General features: G+C 47.8%; 1 protein-coding gene across 11 annotated transcripts in view; it reads right to left on the bottom strand.

The window, feature by feature from the left end:
• Positions 1-22,815, bottom strand: part of LOC146064649 (uncharacterized) — an 81,941-nt gene that overhangs the window by 40,084 nt on the left and 19,042 nt on the right. For 9 of the 11 annotated variants that reach the window (XM_083178406.1, XM_083178402.1, XM_083178398.1 and 6 more), the window contains 5 exons: positions 22,392-22,616; positions 18,727-18,951; positions 15,658-15,882; positions 10,120-10,344; positions 2,557-2,781 (listed from right to left, as the gene is read on the bottom strand). In XM_083178406.1, coding sequence (XP_083034532.1) covers positions 2,557-2,781; positions 10,120-10,344; positions 15,658-15,882; positions 18,727-18,951; positions 22,392-22,616 — 1,125 coding nt within the window. The remainder of the gene's footprint in view (positions 1-2,556; positions 2,782-10,119; positions 10,345-15,657; positions 15,883-18,726; positions 18,952-22,391; positions 22,617-22,815) is intronic. The other 2 variants (XM_083178399.1, XM_083178403.1) reach the window with 2 other exon arrangements.

Here is a 22,815-nt window from a genome sequence, read left to right on the forward strand (position 1 = left end):
ATCGTTGTGTGTGCATTCCTGACAGATATAGTTATAGAAGATAGATAGATAGATAGATCGATAGATAGATAGATATGTGATGTTCATTGTTCTGCATAAACACTGAACATTTATTAAGAAATACTGACAAAAAATACTGTGAACACTTTGTTTATTTGAGGTAAAACGGTGGTCGGACCTGAACAGAGTGAGGTGCTTGCCATGACATAAGTGCCACGTGAAGGTGTAGCAGGAACGCCCACCCACCCAAAAAACATAAAACACATTTGAACATGGTGGTGTATGTAGTGGAAAGCGGTCCCACGGCAGCAACGCATCACATGGGAACATCCAAAAGGCCCAAATGCACCGATAGACAAACGTACGTACGTATATCCTGTACAGCTAGCAATGATCTGAATAGTCACGGCTCTATTCACTGTACTACACGAACGATTCTTTGTTCCGTGATCACGCCTCGTTTTGGTATGCTCTTTTAATCCAGCCCATTATGATAATGTTGTGTGCATTTTTATCGTGCCAATAGCCAGAACGGGAGAGTGTGTACGGTGGTACAATCTTTTTCTTGCGATTGTTTGGACGGGTGTACATCGGACGTCGCAAGTAAAATTGTACATATGTGTACGCGCAGATCGGTCGTATGTTTCGGACGGCCGAACGTGTATTCGGTCGATCGAACGGTCGCAAGAAAAATGAAATTGTACTTATGTGTACCCAGCTTAAGGAAGGGAGGGTTGGGCATGGAGCGGCATAAGGGGAATGCCCAGTGTTTTATGGACATCCCCATATAATGCTGGGTTTTCCAATGCCTGCTAGGGCAGGCGGCTGATGTCACTGACAGGCACAACACTGGCAGGAAAGCTGACTGGGAACGGGAACATGCTGGACCAAACACAGGCAAGCTGTCACAGGAACACACTATAACTGGCGGATCGCGGGAAAGGCTGGCTGGATTTTATTCAAATCTCCTGCCTACCCCCGGCGGAAGTGACGCCGGGTGTGCCCAGCAAAAGTCTCCCCCTGCTGCAGTGTCTGTGGTGGAAGTTCATGGCATTGCCTAGCAACAGCCCAGACTCTTCTGCCCAGCCTGCACGGCAGTCGCCGGAAAAAGATGGCCGCCATCACTCCTCATCCCTGAGCCTCCAGCGCAAGTCCCAGGAATGGAACTCAGGGACAGCGACGGCAGAGGAGGATGATAAGACGCCTCCTGACAGCTGCTCCACTCTACTAAAAACTGAAGCATAAAAAAGCAGAAACTTTCATAACTCTGAATGCTCCCCTTGGTCTTCCCAACATACAGAACCTTTGTCCACGTTTATATTCCCATAAATATTGAGGATAAAATAGTTTTCATCGATCTGATGAACTATTTGAAGCTACTTGCATGGTTTTTTTTACTATGAAATGCACCATGGACTCTAAAGAGCCTATGGACTACGGCTTGGGAACACACTTGTCAAAATGGTGCTGCTCTATGTGAAAAATAAAATTATTAGTTCCAAATCCTTTGTAAAACAATGAAATACCCTGAAGGACTTTTAAAATAACTCAGCCAATACAAAAATAAAACACTGAATGATTATCTACAGTATCTTGTTACTGATGTTTATTAACCATTGGCCTGGCACGGCTGCATGGGATCAACTACAGCCAAATGGGCTAGCACTGACATAGTAGCTTCCCATGAAAATGTGACATCAGTGTCTGTTCCCTGGCTATCAATGACAATTCTGATCTGGTGCCCTGGCTGCGATGTAGTGGTCCATATCCTCTTACATCAATGCTGAAGATACAGTATAACTACACTGTCACAGTTCCAGGAATGCTGCTAAGAAGTATCCCCATTTTCTATGTCTTCCTATTTGGATGGCAGAGACGGTTGGTCATGGAAGTTGAGGTTTTTGAACTTTTTGGACAGTTGCACAACAGACTATCCTGCATAATATAATGTGAAAGAACACTGTCACCGAGGGTGTGATATATTTCCCCGACAGTCGGGATTCCGACAGTTATTACTCAGACATCGGAATCCCGACTGCACAGCGGGGGGAGCGCAATGAAGCCCCTTGCGGGCTCGCTGCACTCGCCACGCTGCGCTCGCCACCTATTTTATTCTCCCTCTATGGGGGTCGTGGACCCCCACAAGGGAGCAGTCGGGATTCCGACCTCGGAGGAATGACTGTCGGAATCCCGACTGTCGGGGAGCCATCCGGCACCCGTCAATGAAGGCAAGAGGAAGTAATTAAACATATAACAACCTCAAAGCAGTGGTGTTACTATGGGTAAGGGGGGCACTGCCAGGTGTCACCCTCAGATGGGTGACAACAAAATGCCAGCTCCTCCTCAGTCACAGGAGTTGGATACTGCATGTGCAGCCCCCAGCTTCTAGGATCAATAGTGCAGACACAGCAAGGCCATGCTCTCTTTTAAAGCCATCTGCCAAAAGCATAGACAGAAGGGACTTACAGAGCACTGGGTGTCACAGGCCAGGGCAACGCCACTGCCTCTAAGCTCTGGCTATACCACCAACTCTGCACCAGACCCAATGACTCTTACCTGGAACACCACATGTTGGGGGATTCTGGCCAGGTGCGGTCTTTGTATTGGCAATCTCTTCTCCATTTGAGGTTACACACCAACAGTGACCGGTGCTGCCATGGCACTGCTTTGGTTGGTAGTTGCCCTTTTCATCACACTCAGGTACATGAAGTCCCAATGGGAAACTGTTTCCATGTACAGTCTGTAGTCTCTGTCGTTCCTTAAGGCAGGGTTGGTCAGCCACTAAAAAAAAAAAAAGAGACAAATGATTATGTGACATTTTAAGATTAGTTAAGGCCAAAGTTTATGGAACTCATGCATCTGCCCACATAAAGACGTTCATTAAATAAATAGGAAAAAGGTATTAATATATTATAGAAAATTCTTAATTTCAGGTTCTATGTTGGTTTTCATAAAACAATGATTTGAAGACGCCCAGGCAGTAAGTATCTCTTTGTTTCAGTAAAAGTAGCACTGGACTCATTGGGAAAACCGAAACTGCAGTGTGATTGATGTTTAAATAACTAAAGTGTGTGGCCGATTTGCATGCAAAGGTTATTCCTTGCGATACCATGATCCCTATATTTTAGTATACTGACAGTATAGTGTAAGCATACAGTGATTTGCCATGATAAATACAGGATAAGTGGAGCAGTAACACAGCTTAGATCTCGATAGTAATGAAGGACCCACATCACTTCCTTGTAAAGAAAAAGAGCATCCCTTAAAATACCAAGTGCCGTGTTGGTTGTGTTGATATGTGGGCCCGGTAAGAATGTTACAAAGAAGAACTAATACCTCATCAGATTTTAGAGTAAGTTGTGATACACTTTTCCTTGTCATGGGTTACCATCTGTTCCAACTTTAGCAGTCCTTTTCATTTGAGACATGTTCAGACTCCACGGGCTCCCTGTAGAATTCATCCTTAATAAGGGGGAACAGATCATCGCCAGGTTTTGGAGAGCTCCATGTTCAGCTTTACATGCAATTTTAAAGTTTGCTTCTGCATACTATGACATATGCTTCTTGGTACATTGGGCCTTTTCCTGTGGAGAATGTTCTTAATCCTGTGGCTGTTAAGATCAGGTTCCCAACTTTCCCCTGAATTCCAAACTCTTTTCTTATAAGTCTCCTCACAAGCCTAAGAGGTGTCCAGTGGCCATTTGAAAAGCGTAGGGTTTGTTGTCACAGTCTCTTGGGTTGTTAAGAGGTGGCCCCATTATCTATCTGTTATCCGGTTATTGCTTAGCAGTAGCGCACGCAGGGAGGGTTTCTGAGTACCCAGAAAACCCCCAAGAGTCTAAGGGTCCTAGGCTGAAAGCTGAGGGTCCCCTCTTTCCATGGGTGCAAGAATTGTAAAAATTGGTCCTTGGGAATCGGAGATATCTGACTTCAAAGCAGTGGTCCCCATCCAAGCATGTTAATTGCTATTCCAAATCAGATATTTCAGGTTCTTTATGACATAGTTTTTCTGAGGGTATATTCCTAAAGCTGGCCCTCCCCCCCTTTGATGGACACAAGTAGCTTGACTCTACTCTTCCCAGAACCAGAGATATCAGCCTTCAAGCAGCTGGTTACTGCTCCAGCTCCACACACCTGGTATGTAGTTTTATATACTCGTTGGCAGATTGCTCTGCCTTCTGAACTCTGATCCCCTAGTTCCCAATACAATTTGGTAGGTGGGATTCTCTAGTTTTTAATTCCATTAAAATCTAAGAAATTTATTTCCAGGAACTGGAGATATCTGTAGTCAAGCAAGTTGTTCACCCACCAGAAAATTATGAATAATAAGCCCACTCCACTATACACCCCTCTTCTGCATATTAAAAATCCTCTACCACCCTAGGAAGTTATGTATCAGGGCCCCTTCATTCAGCTGAATGCCCCCTTCTCCCACCATCTGTGAAGTAAAGGGGTAATTAGTGGAAATTACTGATTCAGTCCCTACATGCTGAGCGGTTGATATAGAACCCCCTACCACCCGCGGGACATTAAAGTTTCCCCCAGCCCTACCGCTGGAGGATCGGTAGGGGCCCCAATACATTGTTATGCCCAGGGGTCTACACTGCTGTTGACGCCCGTGTATATATATATATATATATATATGTATGTATATATATATATATGTATGTATATGTATATACTTTAACTGATCCGGCATATACTGGGTCACCTAAGTGTCTATCTCCTTGCTTTGCTCCGATCCGAAAATCCTGCGTTTGCCCCTGCTTAGTACCTGTGTTCTCTGAGATCTCTACTTGCTTCTGCTATACCTTCTGCACTTCCTGGTAATCATCTAGTGTCATCAGTCTGGATCCAGTCTGGTCAGCATTCTAGTGTCATCATATCAGATCCAGCTTGACCAGCACTCCAGTGTCCTCATTCCAGATTCAACCCAGACAGCATTCTAGTGACATCATTCTGGATTTAGACCAGTTAGCACGACAGTTCCATTGCAGATCACCATTGGTTCCAGTCTGGTAACACCATCTGTTCTAGACCAATAATACCTCTGCATTGGTTCCAGTCCAATAATACATTACCACCGGTACCAGTTCGATTATTTTTCATCACCGGTTCCAGTTTATCACTCCTCCTGATATCAAACTATGGCCCTCCATCTGTAGTGGGGGCGGACATTTGAACAGACATCGTTAAGACGCCCAGTAAGCAGCAAAGGACCTCTGCAACAGTGTTGAATTAGGGCCTAAATGAACTGTTGTACAAGCAACTATAATGCATAATAATATATGAGAGAACACACAAGAGGAAGTCATTGAAAACAAGCTGAGACCAATGCCAGGAAAAAAATGTCAGGAAAAATGACCATCTTAAAGCAGAGCATAATGTAGGGGATGGGCTGCTGCCAGGTGCCAGGCTGCCAGCTCCTCCTCCGTGACAGCAGCTGGGTACTTCATTGTGACATTATGTGCAGCCCTCCTCTCCTGGTAGTCAGTGCTGCAGCCCAGCATGTCCCTGACCAATGGAGCAATGAAAATGGGTGTTGGGGATGGGGAGGCGGGGACTTACAGTACGCTTGGTGTCCTAGGGCATAGGGATGGTGCTGCCTCCTCAAAGCTCTGGCTATACTATATGGTTGCCTACCTGACCCTCTCCTTCAGGGAGGAAATGCTCTGTTCCCAGACTTCCCTGGTATTGTATGATTGCCATCACCTGTGGTGAAACACCTTTCTTATCAATTACCTAGCTCTCCACAGGTGATGGCAATCATACATTACCAGGGAAGTCCAGGAACAGAGCATTTTCTCCCTGAAGGAGAGGGTCAGGTAGGCAACCATGCTATACTACCAACCAGTGATGGATTAAAGCAGGGGTGATAGGGGCGGTCGCCCCGGGGCCCCCACACATCAGGAGCCCCCACACTCACAGTGCCGCTTCCAAATGATGGCGGGCAGCCAGTTGAGTAACAATTGCCCCGCAGACCCCGCGGTCGTGGTGAGGTGCTGTGTAAGTGTGGGCGCCGGGGGTCTGCAGGGCTATTGTAAGACTGCTGCACAGACAGGACCCGCGTCAGCAGCGGCCCCCCCAATTTGCCCATGCCCCCCTCGTGCCTCGGCCACCTTACCCCTCCGCTTAGCAGGGACCCGCACATCTTCTCTGTGGAACGGTCCAGGCTCCCCCCTTGTTAAGAAAACTACATCAGATGAGACTTAAGTTGCAATTACACTGGAGGGACAGCAGGCGGTGCTGTCACATTTGTGTTTGTGTGTCTTACAGTCTGTGATGTATGTATATACTTGTTGGTTGTTGTTTGCTGTGTCTGAAGGTTACATGAAGGAGAAAGAGAGATGCAGCATGCAGTGAAAGTTATTCATGTACAGTTACCTTGTTCTCATTACAAGTTCATGTTATGACCAGTTCCAGTTTATATAAAACCAATCATACCACAAAGACCTTTCCAGTGTGTGTCTACTGAATGAAGCTTGATACTGAAGGTTATCCTGACTGCGTGGGTAAAACTCATTTGCCAACAGGTTATGGGCCCAGACACAGACAAGAGGATCAAAGTTACAAGGATTAAGGCACAAGAAACATCTCTGAGAGATCTGCACAGCAACTGTGAGTAAACCCAGTATTACAGTATAACACAAGGGGAATAGCAGATAAACAGAAAGAGATGGCAAGCAGCACAGATCTTAGACTTACAGAGATTGACACAAGTCATAGAGAAGCAATCTATCTTGCAGATGGTACCAATATCACTGCAGAAGGTAAAGGGCATGGTATGCTTTATATGCCCCAGTACTAATGGAAGTGACAAAACAATACCAATCAAAGATGTACTATATGTTCCCAGATTGGAAGGCGGATTAATATCTGTAAAGTTCTTAACGGATAAAGGACTTACTGTTAAATTTCAAGATAAGATGTGTCTTATCCAGAATGGAACAGAAACAGTAGCCACAGCCAAAGCAGAGAAACACCTGTATCGCCTAGACACGACAGTACAACAGGTGAGATTAACCACACACGAACACACTGACTGTATTCATATGTTGCACAGGCGACTAGGACACAGGCATCCAGACAGCATTAAGGAACTACAAAAGAGAGGCCTAACAAAGGACCTCACAGTATCAGACCGTTCAACAACCATGAGGCGTGAATGCTGTATAAAAGCCAAAGCCACAAGAATGACAGTTTCAAAACAAAGTGAAAACAGAGCCCAGAGACCTCTAGATCTCATACACAGCAACGTGTGTGGCCCAATGCATGTACATACACCAAGCGGTAACAGATATATAGTGACTTTCACTGATGACTACTCCAGATACACAATTACTTATCTGATCAAAAGCAAAGATGAAGTACTGGACAAGTTAAAGGATTATATAACAATGGCTACAAATACATTTCAAAGAAATCCACTAGTGTTTCGTAGCGACAATGGAGGTGAATTCACAAGTCACAGAATAGAACACTTCCTGAGACAGCTCGGTAAAGAGAACCATAAGAAAGTACCCTATTCACCGGAACAGAATGGGGTAGCCGAAAGGAAGAATAGGACTCTGACAGAAATGATTAGATGCATGTTAACAGATTCAGGACTACCTGACAAATACTGGGGTGAAGCCGTAATGACAGCCACGTACTTACAAAACAGATTATTCTCAAGAACAGTGGAGAAAACACCATATGAGTTGTGGCATGGCAAGAAACCAAATGTGAAACACATAAGAGTCTTTGGATGTAAAGCATTTATGTACATTCCAGCAGAAAAACGAAGTAAACTGCAGAATCGCGCAGTAGAAGGAATCTTCGTTGGATACAGTGAATTTTCCAAAGGATACAGAATTCTGAACCCAAAGACAGATAAGATAACCATAAGCAACAGCGTGACCTTTGTGGAGGAACTAAGAAATGAAGTAATGATTCCAGCCGATCTGGATAAAGAAGACAACGCTGACTCTAGTGACACCATCACAACAGATACCATCAAAGAGGTTGAAGTCAGTCTGGAACCAATTACTAAAGGTATGGAAGAGTGCACAACAGGTGAAGTAAGGCGCTCGAGCAGAGAGAACAAAGGCAAACCACCAGTGCGTCTCTCATATAAAGCTAGTACCACTAGTATATGTGAACCCACATCCTGGGAAGAAATATCTAACTTACCAGAAAGGGAAGCTGAAAAATGGATAGAAGCAGCAAAAGAAGAAATTAAATCCATGCACGACAATCAGACATGGATACTAACAGAACTGCCATCAGGAAGGAAAACCATAGGCAGCAAATGGACAAAGTTAAATACAACACAGATGGAAAAGTGGAGCGATACAAGGCCAGACTAGTAGCTAAAGGATACTCGCAAAAATATGGAGAGGACTATGATGAGACATTTGCTCCAGTAGAAAAGCACACAACCATCAGGACATTGCTTACAGTAGCAGCCCCAAAGGATATGCAAGTAAGACACTTCGATGTAAAGACAGCATTCTTACATGGTGAGCTAAGAGAGGATATTTACATGGAGCAGCCACCAGGTTTCAAAGACCCTGAAAGACCAGACCTAGTGTGCAAGCTCCAGAAAAGTATATATATAGTCTGAAGCAGGCGGCAAGAGCCTGGAACACAAAATTAAATGAAATCCTCATACAGGAAGACTTTGTGAGAAGCAAAGCAGATCCCTGCCTATATGTCAAGAAGATAACTGACAGGTGGATCTACCTGTTAATCTATGTGGACGATCTTGTAGTATGTTTCGAGCAAGAAGGGGATAAAGTGGAATTACTGCAGATCCTGAATAAGGAATTTGAAACAAAAGACCTAGGATATATAACACACTATTTAGGTATTCAAATATCAATAGAAGAAATTGTCGACGTTACCTTAAACCAGAAACAAAAGATACAGGAAGCCATTGAAGAGTTTGGGATGCAAGATGCAAAACCGGCAAGTACTCCCATGGAAACCAACTATGGGCTGGAGACTCTAACGACAGAAAGTCTACAAGTGGACACCTATTTCTACTTGGTGAAGGACCAATCAGTTGGACAAGTAGGAAGCAATCATGCGTTGCACTTTCTTCAACAGAAGCAGAGTATGTTTCAGCAGCTCAAGCAAGTCAAGAGCTAATATGGCTAAGACAATTGTTAGCTGATTTGGGACAGAAACAAGTAGAATCTACAAAAATCTTTGAAGATAATCAAGGATGTCTCGCATTAGCTCAAACAGAATGGGTAAATCCAAGGACCAAGCACATCGATGTGAAATACCATTTCTAAAAGGATCTACAGGAACAAGGTCTTCTTAACTTGGAATATTGCCCAACAGAAGAGATGACTGCGGACATTCTCACCAAGCCATTGGTTGGAGAAAGACATCACAGACTATCCAGAAAGATGGGTCTCGTGGATCAAACCTCATCTGTTGAGAAGGGGTGTTGAGAAAACTACATCAGATGAGACTTAAGTTGCAATTACACTGGAGGGACAGCAGGCGGTGCTGTCACATTTGTGTTTGTGTGTCTTACAGTCTGTGATGTATGTATATACTTGTTGGTTGTTGTTTCCTGTGTCTGAAGGTTACATGAATGAGAAAGAGAGATGCAGCATGCAGTGAAAGTTATTCATGTATATTTACCTTGTTCTCATTACAAGTTCATGTTATGACCAGTTCCAGTTTATATAAAACCAATCATACCACAAAGACCTTTCCAGTGTGTGCCTTCTGAATGAAGCTTGGGTGAAACTCATTTGCCAACACCCCTTGCATACAGCTGCTTTGGAAATGGACTATCATAAAATTTCCGCCCCGTACAGCAGACAGTTCTGTGAAACTGTCTGCTCTACGGGGGCGGACATTTTGTGATGGACCATTTACATAGCAGAAGCAGGAGCCGATACAGCACAGAGAAGATCTGCAGGTCCCTGCTGAGCGGAGGGGTAAGGTGGCACGAGGGAGGCATGGGCTGACTGGGGGAGGGTAGCTAACTTTACTGGGGGGGGGGGGGGCATCGTCGGCATGATCTGTGGGGGTTCCCCACAAATTTGTTGCCCAGGGCGCCCACAGACCTTAATCCTGCTCTGCTACCAACTTTGCACCAGCCCCAATGAGTCTTACCTGGAACGCCACATGTTTGGGGTTTCTGTCCAGGTCCGGTCTTTGTATTGGCAATCTCTTTTCCATTTGAGGTAACACACCAACAGTAACCGGTGCTGCCGTGGCACTGCTGTGGTTGGTAGTGGCCCTTTTCATCACACTCAGGTACATAAAGTCCCAATGGGAATCTTTCTCCATGTAGACCCTGTAGTCTCTGTCGTTCTTTTGAGCAGGGTGGGTCAACTACTAAAAAGGAGATAAAGGTTTCACCTTAAGATTAGTTAATACAAAAGTATAAGGAACCCATGCATCTGCCCACACAAAGACTTACATAATAGGAATATGTTATTTATATGCAGCATGATTCAGGCTTGCTTGGAAGGGGCCAAAATTTGGCCCCTTCCGATGATGGGGGGTCTGCACATATGCATATTTGTGTATGTGCAGAGCCCCTGTGCAAGCGCCTTTGGTGAGTATCACACTCGCTGAGGCATTTGGAAGGCTAAGGAAGGGAGGGTTGGGCATGGAGCGGCATAAGGGGAATGCCCAGTGTTTTATGGGCATCCCCATATAATGCTGTGTTTTCCAATGCCTGCTAGGGCAGGCGGCTGATGTCACTGACAGACAAAACACTGGCAGGAAAGCCGACTGGGAACGGCAACATGCTGGACCAAACACAGGCAAGCTGTCACAGGAACACACTATAACTGGCGGATCGTGGGAAAGGCTGGCTGGATTTTATTCAAATCTCCTGCCTACCCCCGGCGGAAGTGACGCCGGGTGTGCCCGGCAATAGTCTCCCCCTGCTGCAGCATCTGTGGTGGAAGTTCATGGCGTTGCCTAGCAACATCCCAGACTCTTCTGCCCAGCCTGCCCGGCAGTCGCCGGAAAAAGATGGCCGCCATCAATCCTCATCTCTGAGCCTCCAGCGCAAATCCCAGGAATGGAACTCAGGGACAGCGACGGCAGCGGAGGACGATAAGACGCCTCCTGACAGCTGTGACTCGATACTGGCAGTTCAGGCGGGTTTGGATTTAAGGCAATCCAGTCTGCTCCTCTCTACTAAAAACTGAAGCATAAAAAAGCAGAAACTTTCATAACTCTGAATGCTGCCCTTGGTCTTCCCAACATACAGAACCTTTGTCCACGTTCGATCTGATGAACTATTTGAAGCTACAGTACTTGCATGTTTTTTTTTACTATGAAATGCACCATGGACTCTAAAGAGCCTATGGACTACTGCTTGGGAACACACTTGTCAAAATGGTGCTGCTCTATGTGAAAAATAAAATTATTAGTTCCAAATCCTTTGTGAAACAATGAAATACCCTGAAGGACTTTTAAAATAACTCAGCCAATACAAAAATAAAACACTGAATGATTATCTACAATATCTTGTTACCAGAGGCGGATTGGCCATTCTATTTACCGGGAACTTTCCCGGGAGGCCGCTGCTACTGAGGCCGAATTATGCAGCAGCCAGCAGGGGCAGCACAGAGCACGCTGCACAATTTGCAAACATATACAGGCTGCTAAGCAGAGCCAGCGCTACAGCCTCAGGCAGGAGGCCGCCAGCTCACCTGGCTCAGGCCGCTCAGCAGTAGGCGGCGTCAGTATCAGGGTCAGCCCAGTGAAGTCCCCGGCCGGGTGGCCTCCGCTCCGACCCTGACTGTCACTGGCTGCAGTGCAGTCAGACATAGTGGCCCGGCCCCGCCTCCTCCTGCCCACTGTTCTCCTATGAGAGATTGAGCCAGCGGGCAGCGGCGCTAGTCTACCTATTGTGACTGGCGTCCATTGCCCCGCCTCCTGGATCCTCTGCGCCGACCAGCCATCGGCCACAATAAAATAAAAATATGAGTCCAGTCCCGCCGGGTTCCCTGATCAGCGGCCGCCGACGCCGCACTAATACTGTACGCCGGGACTCAGAGAACAGTGAGCAGGAGGAGGCGAGGCCACATCTAGTGGCAGGGCACTGGGTGCGGCGGCGGCCGCTGATTGGCGACCCGGGATTAGACTCATATTTTTATTTTACTATCAGCTCCCGCCCGCCGCCGGAAACAATTTACAGCCGGGCAGAGAGCAGATAGCTGCCCGGCTGTATTGTCAGGACAGTCACTGCAGCAGCCCTAGCTCCCGACTCCCGGCTATTTTAAATCAATCTTGCGCTGCTGCAGCAGCCTGCCAGGTCTGCAAGCCAATCGGACCTCGTTCGCGGTCCGGCAGCCAATCAGGAGACACCACTCCTGATTGGCTGTCGGACCGCAAGCGAGCTCCGATTGGCTTGCGGACCCGGCAGGCAGCTGCAGCAGCGCAAGTTTTAAAATAACCGGGAGTCGGAAGTGAACCTAGGGCTGCTGCAGTCACAGTGTCCTGACAATACAGCCGGGCAGCTATCTGCTCTCTGCCCGGCTGTGAAGACACTAGGAAGATTTTGTAGCAAAAATTCTGTGCGCGGTCCCTGCATCACCCCACAGCCTGAACCCCACAACCTCCACACCCCTAACTGCCCACACACTGTGCCCCTTACACTCCCCACACCCTGCCCTCCACACCTCTCACTCCCTGCACCTTCACACCCCTCACTCCCCACACCCTGCACCTCCACACCCCTCACCCCCACAACCTCCACACCCCTAACTGCCCACACACTGTGCCCCTCACTCCCCACACCCTGCCCTCCACACCCCTCACTCCCCACACCCTGCACCTCCACACCCCTCACCCCCACAACTTCCACACCCCTAACTGCCCACACACTGTGCCCCTAACTCCCCACACCCTGCCCTCCACACCCCTCACTCCCCACACCCTGCACCTCCACACCCCTCACTCCCCACACCCTGCGCCCCCCTAACTCCCCACACACTGTGCCCCTTACACCCCTCACTCCCCACACCCTGCCCTCCACACCTCTCACTCCCCACACCCTGCACCTCCACACCCCTCACCCCCACAACCTCCACACCCCTAACTGCCCACACACTGTGCCCCTCACTCCCCACACCCTGCCCTCCACACCCCTCACACCCTGCACCTCCACACCCCTCACCCCCACAACTTCCACACCCCTAACTGCCCACACACTGTGCCCCTCACTCCCCACACCCTGCCCTCCACACCCCTCACTCCCCACACCCTGCACCTCCACACCCCTCACTCCCCACACCCTGCGCCCCCACAACCTCCACACCCCTAACTCCCCACACACTGTGCCCCTTACACCCCTCACTCCCCACACCCTGCCCTCCACACCTCTCACTGCCCACACCCTGCACCTCCACACCCCTCACCCCCACAACCTCCACACCCCTAACTGCCCACACACTGTGCCCCTCACTCCCCACACCCTGCCCTCCACACCCCTCACTCCCCACACCCTGCACCTCCACACCCCTCACTCCCCACACCCTGCGCCCCCACAACCTCCACACCCCTAACTCCCCACACACTGTGCCCCTTACACCCCTCACTCCCCACACCCTGCCCTCCACACCTCTCACTGCCCACACCCTGCACCTCCACACCCCTCACTCCCCACACCCTGCGCCCCCCACACCCTGCACCCCTATACTCTGCACCCGCACTATATACTGCACATGTATGTGCTAGAGCAACATGACCTATGCATGCATTGACAATAGAACTAGGTTCCTCTGTGGGGTCCGTTATGCCTGTACACCATGTAGGCGATCATATGAAACATGGCTGTATAGTCACACCATTATAATGTGACACCTGCTGGGGCATTGCACTGTGCAGCCTCTAATGGAGCCGGACATCTCTGCGGGGGAAAGATAACGTTTAGCTATAAGCCACCCACCTGCAGCAGCAGGGAACAAAGGGGCACTTGTGGCTACTCCAGCTATTCACTGCTAACAGCACTGATCCAGCAATCCATCCGTTCTCAGCCCCTGTGCCCGCTATGCTGCACCAATACTGGGTGCCAATGCGCCCAACCCCGCACCGCACACACACTCACCAGGAGTCCAGGACCCACTATTTCTTTCTGCATAAGCATCATTGGACACAAAAAAAAAATTCCCACATGGCAATGAGCATGGAACCCCTGGCAACGAGCATGAAGGTAAGCAGCACTTATGTAGCATAATTTGTAATTGGCATTATGGTGTTTGGCATTATACGTAATGGACATTATGATGTGTGGCTTAATGTGTAATGGTGCACATTTTTGACGCAATGTCCCTATTTATGGAGCATGTTGTGAATACAGTATTGGCATAATCTCTGTAGCATTATGTGAATTTTGGCTCAATCTGTGTTGCATCATGTGTAAGTGTCAGGTATAATGAGGTCTACTATTTTGTTGCATAATGTGTAGAAGTGGTATATGGTGTGGTACACTACACTCAAGATCACACCCCCTTTTGAGTGGCCCCACCCCCTTTTTCGGAGCGGAGGAGTTAATATTAATCAATCTGATATTCAGACATTATTGATGCTTTAGTTTTGCCTGTCAAAGTATAGTGATGTGGTAATCCAGCCTACTGTTATGTTGGCTCCGCCCATTATTGATTTGTTGCCGCCCACATGAGGCCACTTCCAGAAATATTCCAGGGCCACTTTTAGTCCCCAATCCGCCCCTGCTTGTTACTGATGTTTATTAACCATTGGCCTGGCACAGCTGTGTGGGCACAACTACAACCAAATGGGCTAGCACTGACATAGTAGCTTCCCATGAAAATGTGCTAATAGTGTTTGTTCCCTGGCTATCAATGACAATTCTGATCTGGTGCCCTGGCAGCGATGTAGTGGTCCATATCCTCTTACATCAATGCTGAAGATACAGTATAACTACACTGTCAAAGTTCCAGGGATGCTGCTAAGAAGTATCCCCATTGTCTATGTCTTCCTATTTGGATGGCAGAGACGGTTGCTCATGGAAGTTGAGGTATTTGAACAGTTGCACAACAGACTATCCTGCATAATATAATGTGAAAGAACACTGTCACTGAGGGTGTGGTATATTTTCCCGACAGTCGGGATTCCGACAGTTATTACTCAGATGTCGGAATCCCGACTGCACAGCGGGGGGAGCGCAATGAAGCCCCTTGTGGGCTCGCTGCGCTCGCCACGCTGCACTCGCCACCTATTTTATTCTCCCTCTATGGGGGCCGTGGACCCCCACAAGGGAGCAGTCGGGATTCCGACGTCGGAGGAATGACTGTCGGAATCCCGACTGTTGGGGAGCCGTCCGGCACCCGTCACTGAAGGCAAGAGGAAGTAATTAAACATATAACAACCTCAAAGCAGTGGTGTTACTATGGGTAAGGGGGGCACTGCCAGGTGTCACCCTCAGATGGGTGACAACAAAATGCCAGCTCCTCCTCAGTCACAGGAGTTGGATACTGCATGTGCAGCCCTTAGCTCCTAGGATCAATAGTGCAGACACAGCAAGGCCATGCTCTCTTTTAAAGCCATCTGCCAAAAGCATAGACAGAAGGGACTTACAAAGCACTGGGTGTCACAGGCCAGGGCAACGCCACTGCCTCTAAACTCTGGCTATACCAGCAACTCTGCACCAGACCCAATGACTCTTACCTGGAACACCACATGTTGGGGGATTCTGGCCAGGTGCAGTCTTTGTATTGGCAATCTCTTCTCCATTCGAGGTAACACACCAACAGTGACCGGTGCTGCCTTGGCACTGCTTTGGTTGGTAGTTGCCCTTTTCATCACACTCAGGTACATGAAGTCCCAATGGGAAACTGTTTCCATGTAGAGTCTGTAGTCTCTGTCGTTCCTTTAGGCAGGGTTGGTCAGCCACTAAAAAAAAAAGAGACAAATGATTATGTGACATTTTAAGATTAGTTAACGCCAAAGTATATGGAACTCATGCATCTGCCCACATAAAGACTTTCATTAAATAAATAGGAATATGTTATTAATATATTACAGAAATGTTATTAATATAAAAAAATTTCTTCATTTCAAGTTCTATGTTGGTTTTCATAAAACAATGATTTGAAGCAGGCCGGGCAGTAAGTATCTCTTTGTTTCAATAAAAGTAGCATTGGACAACTAAAGTGTGTGGCCGATTTGCATGCAAAGGTTATTTCTTGCGATACCATGATGCCTATATTTTAGTATACCGACCGTATAGTGTAAGCATACAGTGATTTGCCATGATAAACACAGGATAAGTGGAGCAGTAATGCGGCTTAGATCTCTATAGTAATGAAGGACCCACATCACTTCCTTGTAAAAAAAAAAAAGCATCCTTTGAAATACCAAGTGTCGTCTTGGTTGTGCCGATATGTCGGCCCGGCAAGAAAATTACAAAGAAGAACTAATACCTCATCAGACTTTAGAGTAAGATGTGATACACTTTTCCATGTCATGGGTTACCATCTGTTCCAACTTTAGAAGTCCTTTTCATTTGTGACATGTTCAGACTCCACGGGCTCCCTGTAGAAATCATCCTTAATAAGGGGGTACATCGTCAGGTTTTGGAGAGCTCCGTGTTCAGCTTTACATGTAATGTTAAAGTTTTCTTCTGCATACTATGACATATGCTTCTTGATACATTGGGCCTTTTCCTGTGGAGAATGTTCTTAATCCCGTGGCTGTGAAGCTCTGGTTCCCATTTTTCCTCTGAATTCCAAACTCTTTTCTTATCCCACGACTGGTATGAGCTTTCCATCATAAGTCTCCTCACAAGCGCAAGAGGTTTCCAGTGGCCATTTGAAACAGAAGGGTTTGCTGTCACAGTCTCTTGGGTTGTTAAGAGATGGCCCCAGTCTGTTATCTGTTATCCAGTTATTGCTTAGTACCTGTGTTTTCTGAGATCTCTACTTGCTTCTGCTATACCTTCTGCCCTTCCTGGTAATCATCTAGTGTCATCAGTCTGGATCCAGTCTGGTCAGCACTCTAGTGTCATCATATCAGATCCAGCTTGATCAGTACTCCAGTGTCCTCATTCCAGATTCAACCCAGACAGCATTCTAGTGACATCATTCTGGATTTAGACCAGTCAGCACGACAGTTCCATTGCAGATCACCATTGGTTCCAGTCTGGTAATATTTGTTCATTGGGTTCAGTCTGATAATACTGACCCTTGGTTCCAGTCCGATAACACCATCTGTTCCAGACCAATAATACCTCTGCATTGGTTCCAGTCCAATAATACATTACCACCGGTACCAGTTCGATTATTTTTCATCACCGGTTCCAGTTTATCACTCCTCCTGATATCAAACTATGGCCCTCCATCTGTAGTGGGCGCAGACATTTGGACAGACATTGTTAAGACGCCCGTTAAGCAGCAAAGGACCTCTGCTTAGCGAACAGTGTTGAGTTAGGGCCTATATGAACTGTTGCACAAGCAACTATAACGCATAATAATATGTGAGAGAACACTGTCCCTGAAGACAAGAGAAAGTCGTTGAAAACAAGCTGAGACCAATGCCAGGAAAAAAATGTCAGGAAAAATGACCATCTTTAAGCAGAGCATAATGTAGGGGATGGGCTGCTGCCAGGTGCCAGGCTGCCAGCTCCTCCTCCGTGACAGCAGCTGGGTACTTCATTGTAACATTATGTGCAGCCCTCCTCTCCTGGTAGTCAGTGCTGCCGCCCAGCATGTCCCTGACCAATGGAGCAATGAAAATGGGTGTTGGGGGATGGGGGAGGTGGGGGACTTACAGTACGCTTGGTGTCATAGGGCATAGGGATGGAGCTGCCTCCTCAAAGCTCTGGCTATACTATATTGTTGCCTACCTGACCCTCTCCTTCAGGGAGGAAATGCTCTGTTCCCAGACTTCCCTGGTAATGTATGATTGCCATCACCTGTGGTGAAACACCTTATCAATTACCTAGCTCTCCACAGGTGATGGCAATCATACATTACCAGGGAAGTCCAGGAACAGAGCATTTTCTTCCTGAAGGAGAGGGTCAGGTAGGCAACCATGCTATACTACCAACCAGTGACGGATTAAAGCAGGGGCGATAGGGGTGGTTGCCCCGGGGCCCCCACACATCAGGGGCCCCCACACTCACTGTGCCGCTGTCAAATGATGGCGGGCAGCCAGTTGAGTAACAATTGCTCCGCAGACCCCGCGGTCGCGGGGAGGTGCTGTGCAAGTGTGGGCGCCGGGGGTCTGCAGGGCTATTGTAAGGCTGCCGCACAGACAGGACCCACATCGGCAGCGCCCCCCCCCCAATTTGCCCATGCTCCCCTGGTGCCTCGGCCACCTTACCACTACGCTTAGCAGGGACCCGCACATCTTCTCTGTGGAACGGTCCAGGCTCCCCCCTTGCCTAAAGCTGCTTTGGAAATGGACTATCATAAAATTTCCGCCCCATACAGCAGACAGTTCTGTGAAACTGTCTGCTGTATGGGGGCGGACATTTTGTGATGGACCATTTACATAGCAGAAGCAGGAGGGGAGCTGGGACAGCACAGATAAGATCTGCAGGTCCCTGCTGAGTGGAGGGGTAAGGCGGCACGAGGGAGGCATGGGCTGACTGGGGGAGGGTAGCTAACTTTACTGGGGGGGGGGGGCATCGTCGGCATGATCTGTGGTGGGTCCCCACAAATTTGTTGTCCAGGGCCCCCACAGACCTTAATCCGGCCCTGCTACCAACTTTGCACCAGCCCCAATGAGTCTTACCTGGAACGCCACATATTTGGGGTTTCTGTCCAGGTCCGGTCTTTGTATTGGCAATCTCTTTTCCATTTGAGGCAACACACCAACAGTAACCGGTGCTGCCGTGGCACTGCTGTGGTTGGTAGTGGCCCTTTTCATCACACTCAGGTACATAAAGTCCCAATGGGAATCTTTCTCCATGTAGACTCTGTAGTCTCTGTCGTTCTTTTAAGCAGGGTGGGTCAACTACTAAAAAGGAGATAAAGGTTTCACCTTAAGATTAATTAATACAAAAGTATAAGGAACCCATGCATCTGCCCACACAAAGACTTAAATAATAGGAATATGTCACTTATATGCAGCATGATTCAGGCTTGCTGGGAAGGGGCCAAAATTTGGCCCCTTCCGATGATGGGGGTTCTGCACATATGCATATTTGTGTATGTGCAGAGCCCCTGTGCAAGCGCCTTTGGTGAGTATCACACTCGCTGAGGCATTTGGAAGGCTAAGGAAGGGAGGGTTGGGCATGGAGAGGCATAAGGGGAATGCCCAGTGTTTTATGGGCATCCCCATATAATGCTGGGTTTTCCAATGCCTGCTAGGGCAGGCGGCTGATGTCACTGACAGGCAAAACACTGGCAGGAAAGCTGACTGGGAACGGGAACATGCAGGACCAAACACAGGCAAGCTGTCACAGGAACACACTATAACTTGTGGATCGCGGGAAAGGCTGGCTGGATTTTATTCAAATCTCCTGCCTACCCCCAGTGGAAGTGACGCTGGGTGTGCCCGGCAAAAGTCTCCCCCTGCTGCAGCGTCTGTGGTGGAAGTTCATGGCGTTGCCTAGCAACATTCCAGACTCTTCTGCCCAGCCTGCCCGGCAGTCGCCGGAAAAAGATGGCCGCCATCACTCCTCATCCCTGAGCCTCCAGCGCAAGTCCCAGGAATGGAACTCAGGGACAGCGACGGCAGCGGAGGACGATAAGACGCCTCCTGACAGCTGTGACTCGATACTGGCAGTTCAGGCGGGTTTGGATTTAAGGCAATCCAGTCTGCTCCTCTCTACTAAAAACTGAAGCATAAAAAAGCAGAAACTTTCATAACTCTGAATGCTGCCCTTGGTCTTCCCAACATACAGAACCTTTGTCCATGTTTATATTCCCATAAATATTGAGGATAAAATAGCTTTCATCGATCTGATGAACTATTTGAAGCTACTTGCATCATTTTTTTTACTATGAAATGCACCATGGACTCTAAAGAGCCTATGGACTACTGCTTGGGAACACACTTGTCAAAATGGTGCTGCTCTATGTGAGAAATAAAATGGTACTCGTTTCCTAGCACGGCCACCACGATTTCTATCGTGGTGGTCGTGTCGGAAAAAATCGCGTCGGTCGCGTCGGGCGCACACGACGCGACCGACGCGATGTACCCGATTTCTCCATAGGCTTCAATGTTAAAATAATTTAACATTGAAGCCTATGGAGAAATCGGGTACATCGTGTCCATAGGCTTCAATGTTAAATTATTTTAACATTGAAGCCTACGGAGAAATCGGGTCCATCGTGTCCATAGGCTTCAATGTTAAATTTTTTTAACATTGAAACTGAGTCCATTTAACATAGTAAAAAATGGTAAAAGGGCCAATATGGGCCATTTCTCATTGGGTATGGCCCCATCATGTGTGTAATAAATAATGGCCCCCATTGTGGCCGCCACCCCCACGATTGACGCGAACCCGAAGAGTGGCGAGCGCAGCGAGCCCGCGAGGGGCGGCGGTGCGCGTCCTCTGACCTTTTCATTCCCCTACTATCCACGTCGGCGTGGAGTTGAGAATAGATTAGTGTGGCGAGCGCAGCGAGCCACCGAGCCCGAAGCGTGGCGAGCGGACGCTGATACCTTCACAGATCCCTGCGTCCCCTCGCGGGCTTCACAGGTATCAGCGTCCGCTCGCCACGCTTCGGGCTCTAATCTATTCTCAACTCCACGCCGACGTGGATAGTAGGGGAATGAAAAGGTCGGAGGACGCGCACCGCCGCCCCTCGCGGGCTCGCTGCGCTCGCCACGCTTCGGGTTCGCGTTAATCGTGGGGGTGGCGGCCACAATGGGGGGCCATTATTTTTTACACACATGACGGGGCCATAGCCAATGAGAAATGGCCCTTATTCGGCCTTTTCCCATTTTTTACTATGTTAAATGGAGTCAGTTTCAATGTTAAAATAATTTAACATTGAAGCCTATGGACAAATCGGGTCCATCGCATAGGCTTCAATGTTAAATATTTTAACATTGAAGCCTATGGAGAAATCGTGGGCATCGCGTCGGTCGCGTCGTGTGCCTTCTTAAGGCACACGACCGACGCGATGTACCCGAGTACTGCTTTTTTCAAAGGAATCCCGGGCATCGTTTGCCTCAATGTTAAGGCACACGGGGGCAGATGTATTAAGCCGGGCGAAGAGATAAACTGGAGATAAAGTAGAAGGAGATGACGCACCAGCCAATCAACTCCCAACTGTCAGATTTCGAACACAGCTGATTGGCTGGTGGGTTATCTCCTTCCACTTTATCTCCAGTTTATCTCTTCGCCCGGCTTAATACATCTGCCCCACGATGCCCGCGATTGTGGCCGTGATAAGAAACAAGTACCAATAAAATTATTAGTTCCAAATCCTTTGTGAAACAATGAAATACAAAGAAGGACTTTTAAAATAACTCAGCCAATACAAAAATAAAACACTGAATGATTATCTACAGTATCTTGTTACTGATGTTTATTAACTATTGACCTGGTACGGCTGCATGGGCTCAACTACAACCAAATGGGCTAGCACTGACATAGTAGCTTCCCATGAAAATGTGCCATCAGTGTCTGTTCCCTGGCTATCAATGACAATTCTGATCTGGTGCCCTGGCAGCGATGTAGTGGTCCATATCCTCTTACATCGATGCTGAAGATACAGTATAACTACACTGTCACAGTTCCAGGGATGCTGCTAAGAAGTATCCCATTGTCTATGTCTTCCTATTTGGATGGCAGAGACGGTTGCTCATGGAAGTTGAGGTTTTTGAACAGTTGCACAACAGACTATCCTGAATAATATAATGTGAAAGAACACTGTCACTGAGGGTGTGGTATATTTCCCCGACAGTAGGGATTCCGACAGTTATTACTCAGACATCGGAATCCCGACTGCACAGCGGGGGGAGCGCAATGAAGCACCTTGCGGGCTCGCTTCTCTCGCCACGCTGCGCTCGCCACCTATTTTACTCTCCCTCTATGGGGGTCGTGGACCCCCACAAGGGAGCAGTTGGGATTCTGACGTCGGAGGAATGACTGTCGGAATCCCGACTGTCGGGGAGCCGTCCGGCACCCGTCAATGAAGGCAAGAGGAAGTAATTAAACATATAACAACCTCAAAGCAGTGGTGTTACTATGGGTAAGGGGGGCACTGCCAGGTGTCACCCTCAGATGGGTGACAACAAAATGCCAGCTCCTCCTCAGTCACAGGAGTTGGATACTGCATGTGTAGCCCCCACAGCAACGCCATGCTCTCTTTTAAAGCCATCTGCCAAAAGCATCGATAGAAGGGACTTACAGAGCACTGGGTGTCACAGGCCAGGGCAATGCCGCTGCCTCTAAGCTCTGGCTATACCACCAACTCTGCACCAGACCCAATGACTCTTACCTGGAACACCACATGTTGGGGGATTCTGGCCAGGTGCGGTCTTTGTATTGGCAATCTCTTCTCCATTTGAGGTTACACACCAACAGTGACCGGTGCTGCCATGGCACTGCTTTGGTTGGTAGTTGCCCTTTTCATCACACTCAGGTACATGAAGTCCCAATGGGAAACTGTTTCCATGTAGAGTCTGTAGTCTCTGTCGTTCCTTTAGGCAGGGTTGGTCAGCCACTAAAAAAAAAGAGACAAATGATTATGTGACATTTTAAAATTAGTTAAGGCAAAACTATATGGAACTCATGCATCTGCCCACATAAAGACGTTCATTAAATACAGTAAATAGGAATATGTTATTAATATAGTACAGTATAGTACATGTTATTATTAATATAAAAAAAACCTCTTAATTTCACGTTCTATGTTGGTTTTC

Source organism: Crinia signifera, chromosome 3 (assembly GCF_055691185.1).
Source record: "Crinia signifera chromosome 3, ASM5569118v1, whole genome shotgun sequence".
NCBI classification, from domain to species: Eukaryota; Metazoa; Chordata; class Amphibia; order Anura; family Myobatrachidae; genus Crinia; species Crinia signifera.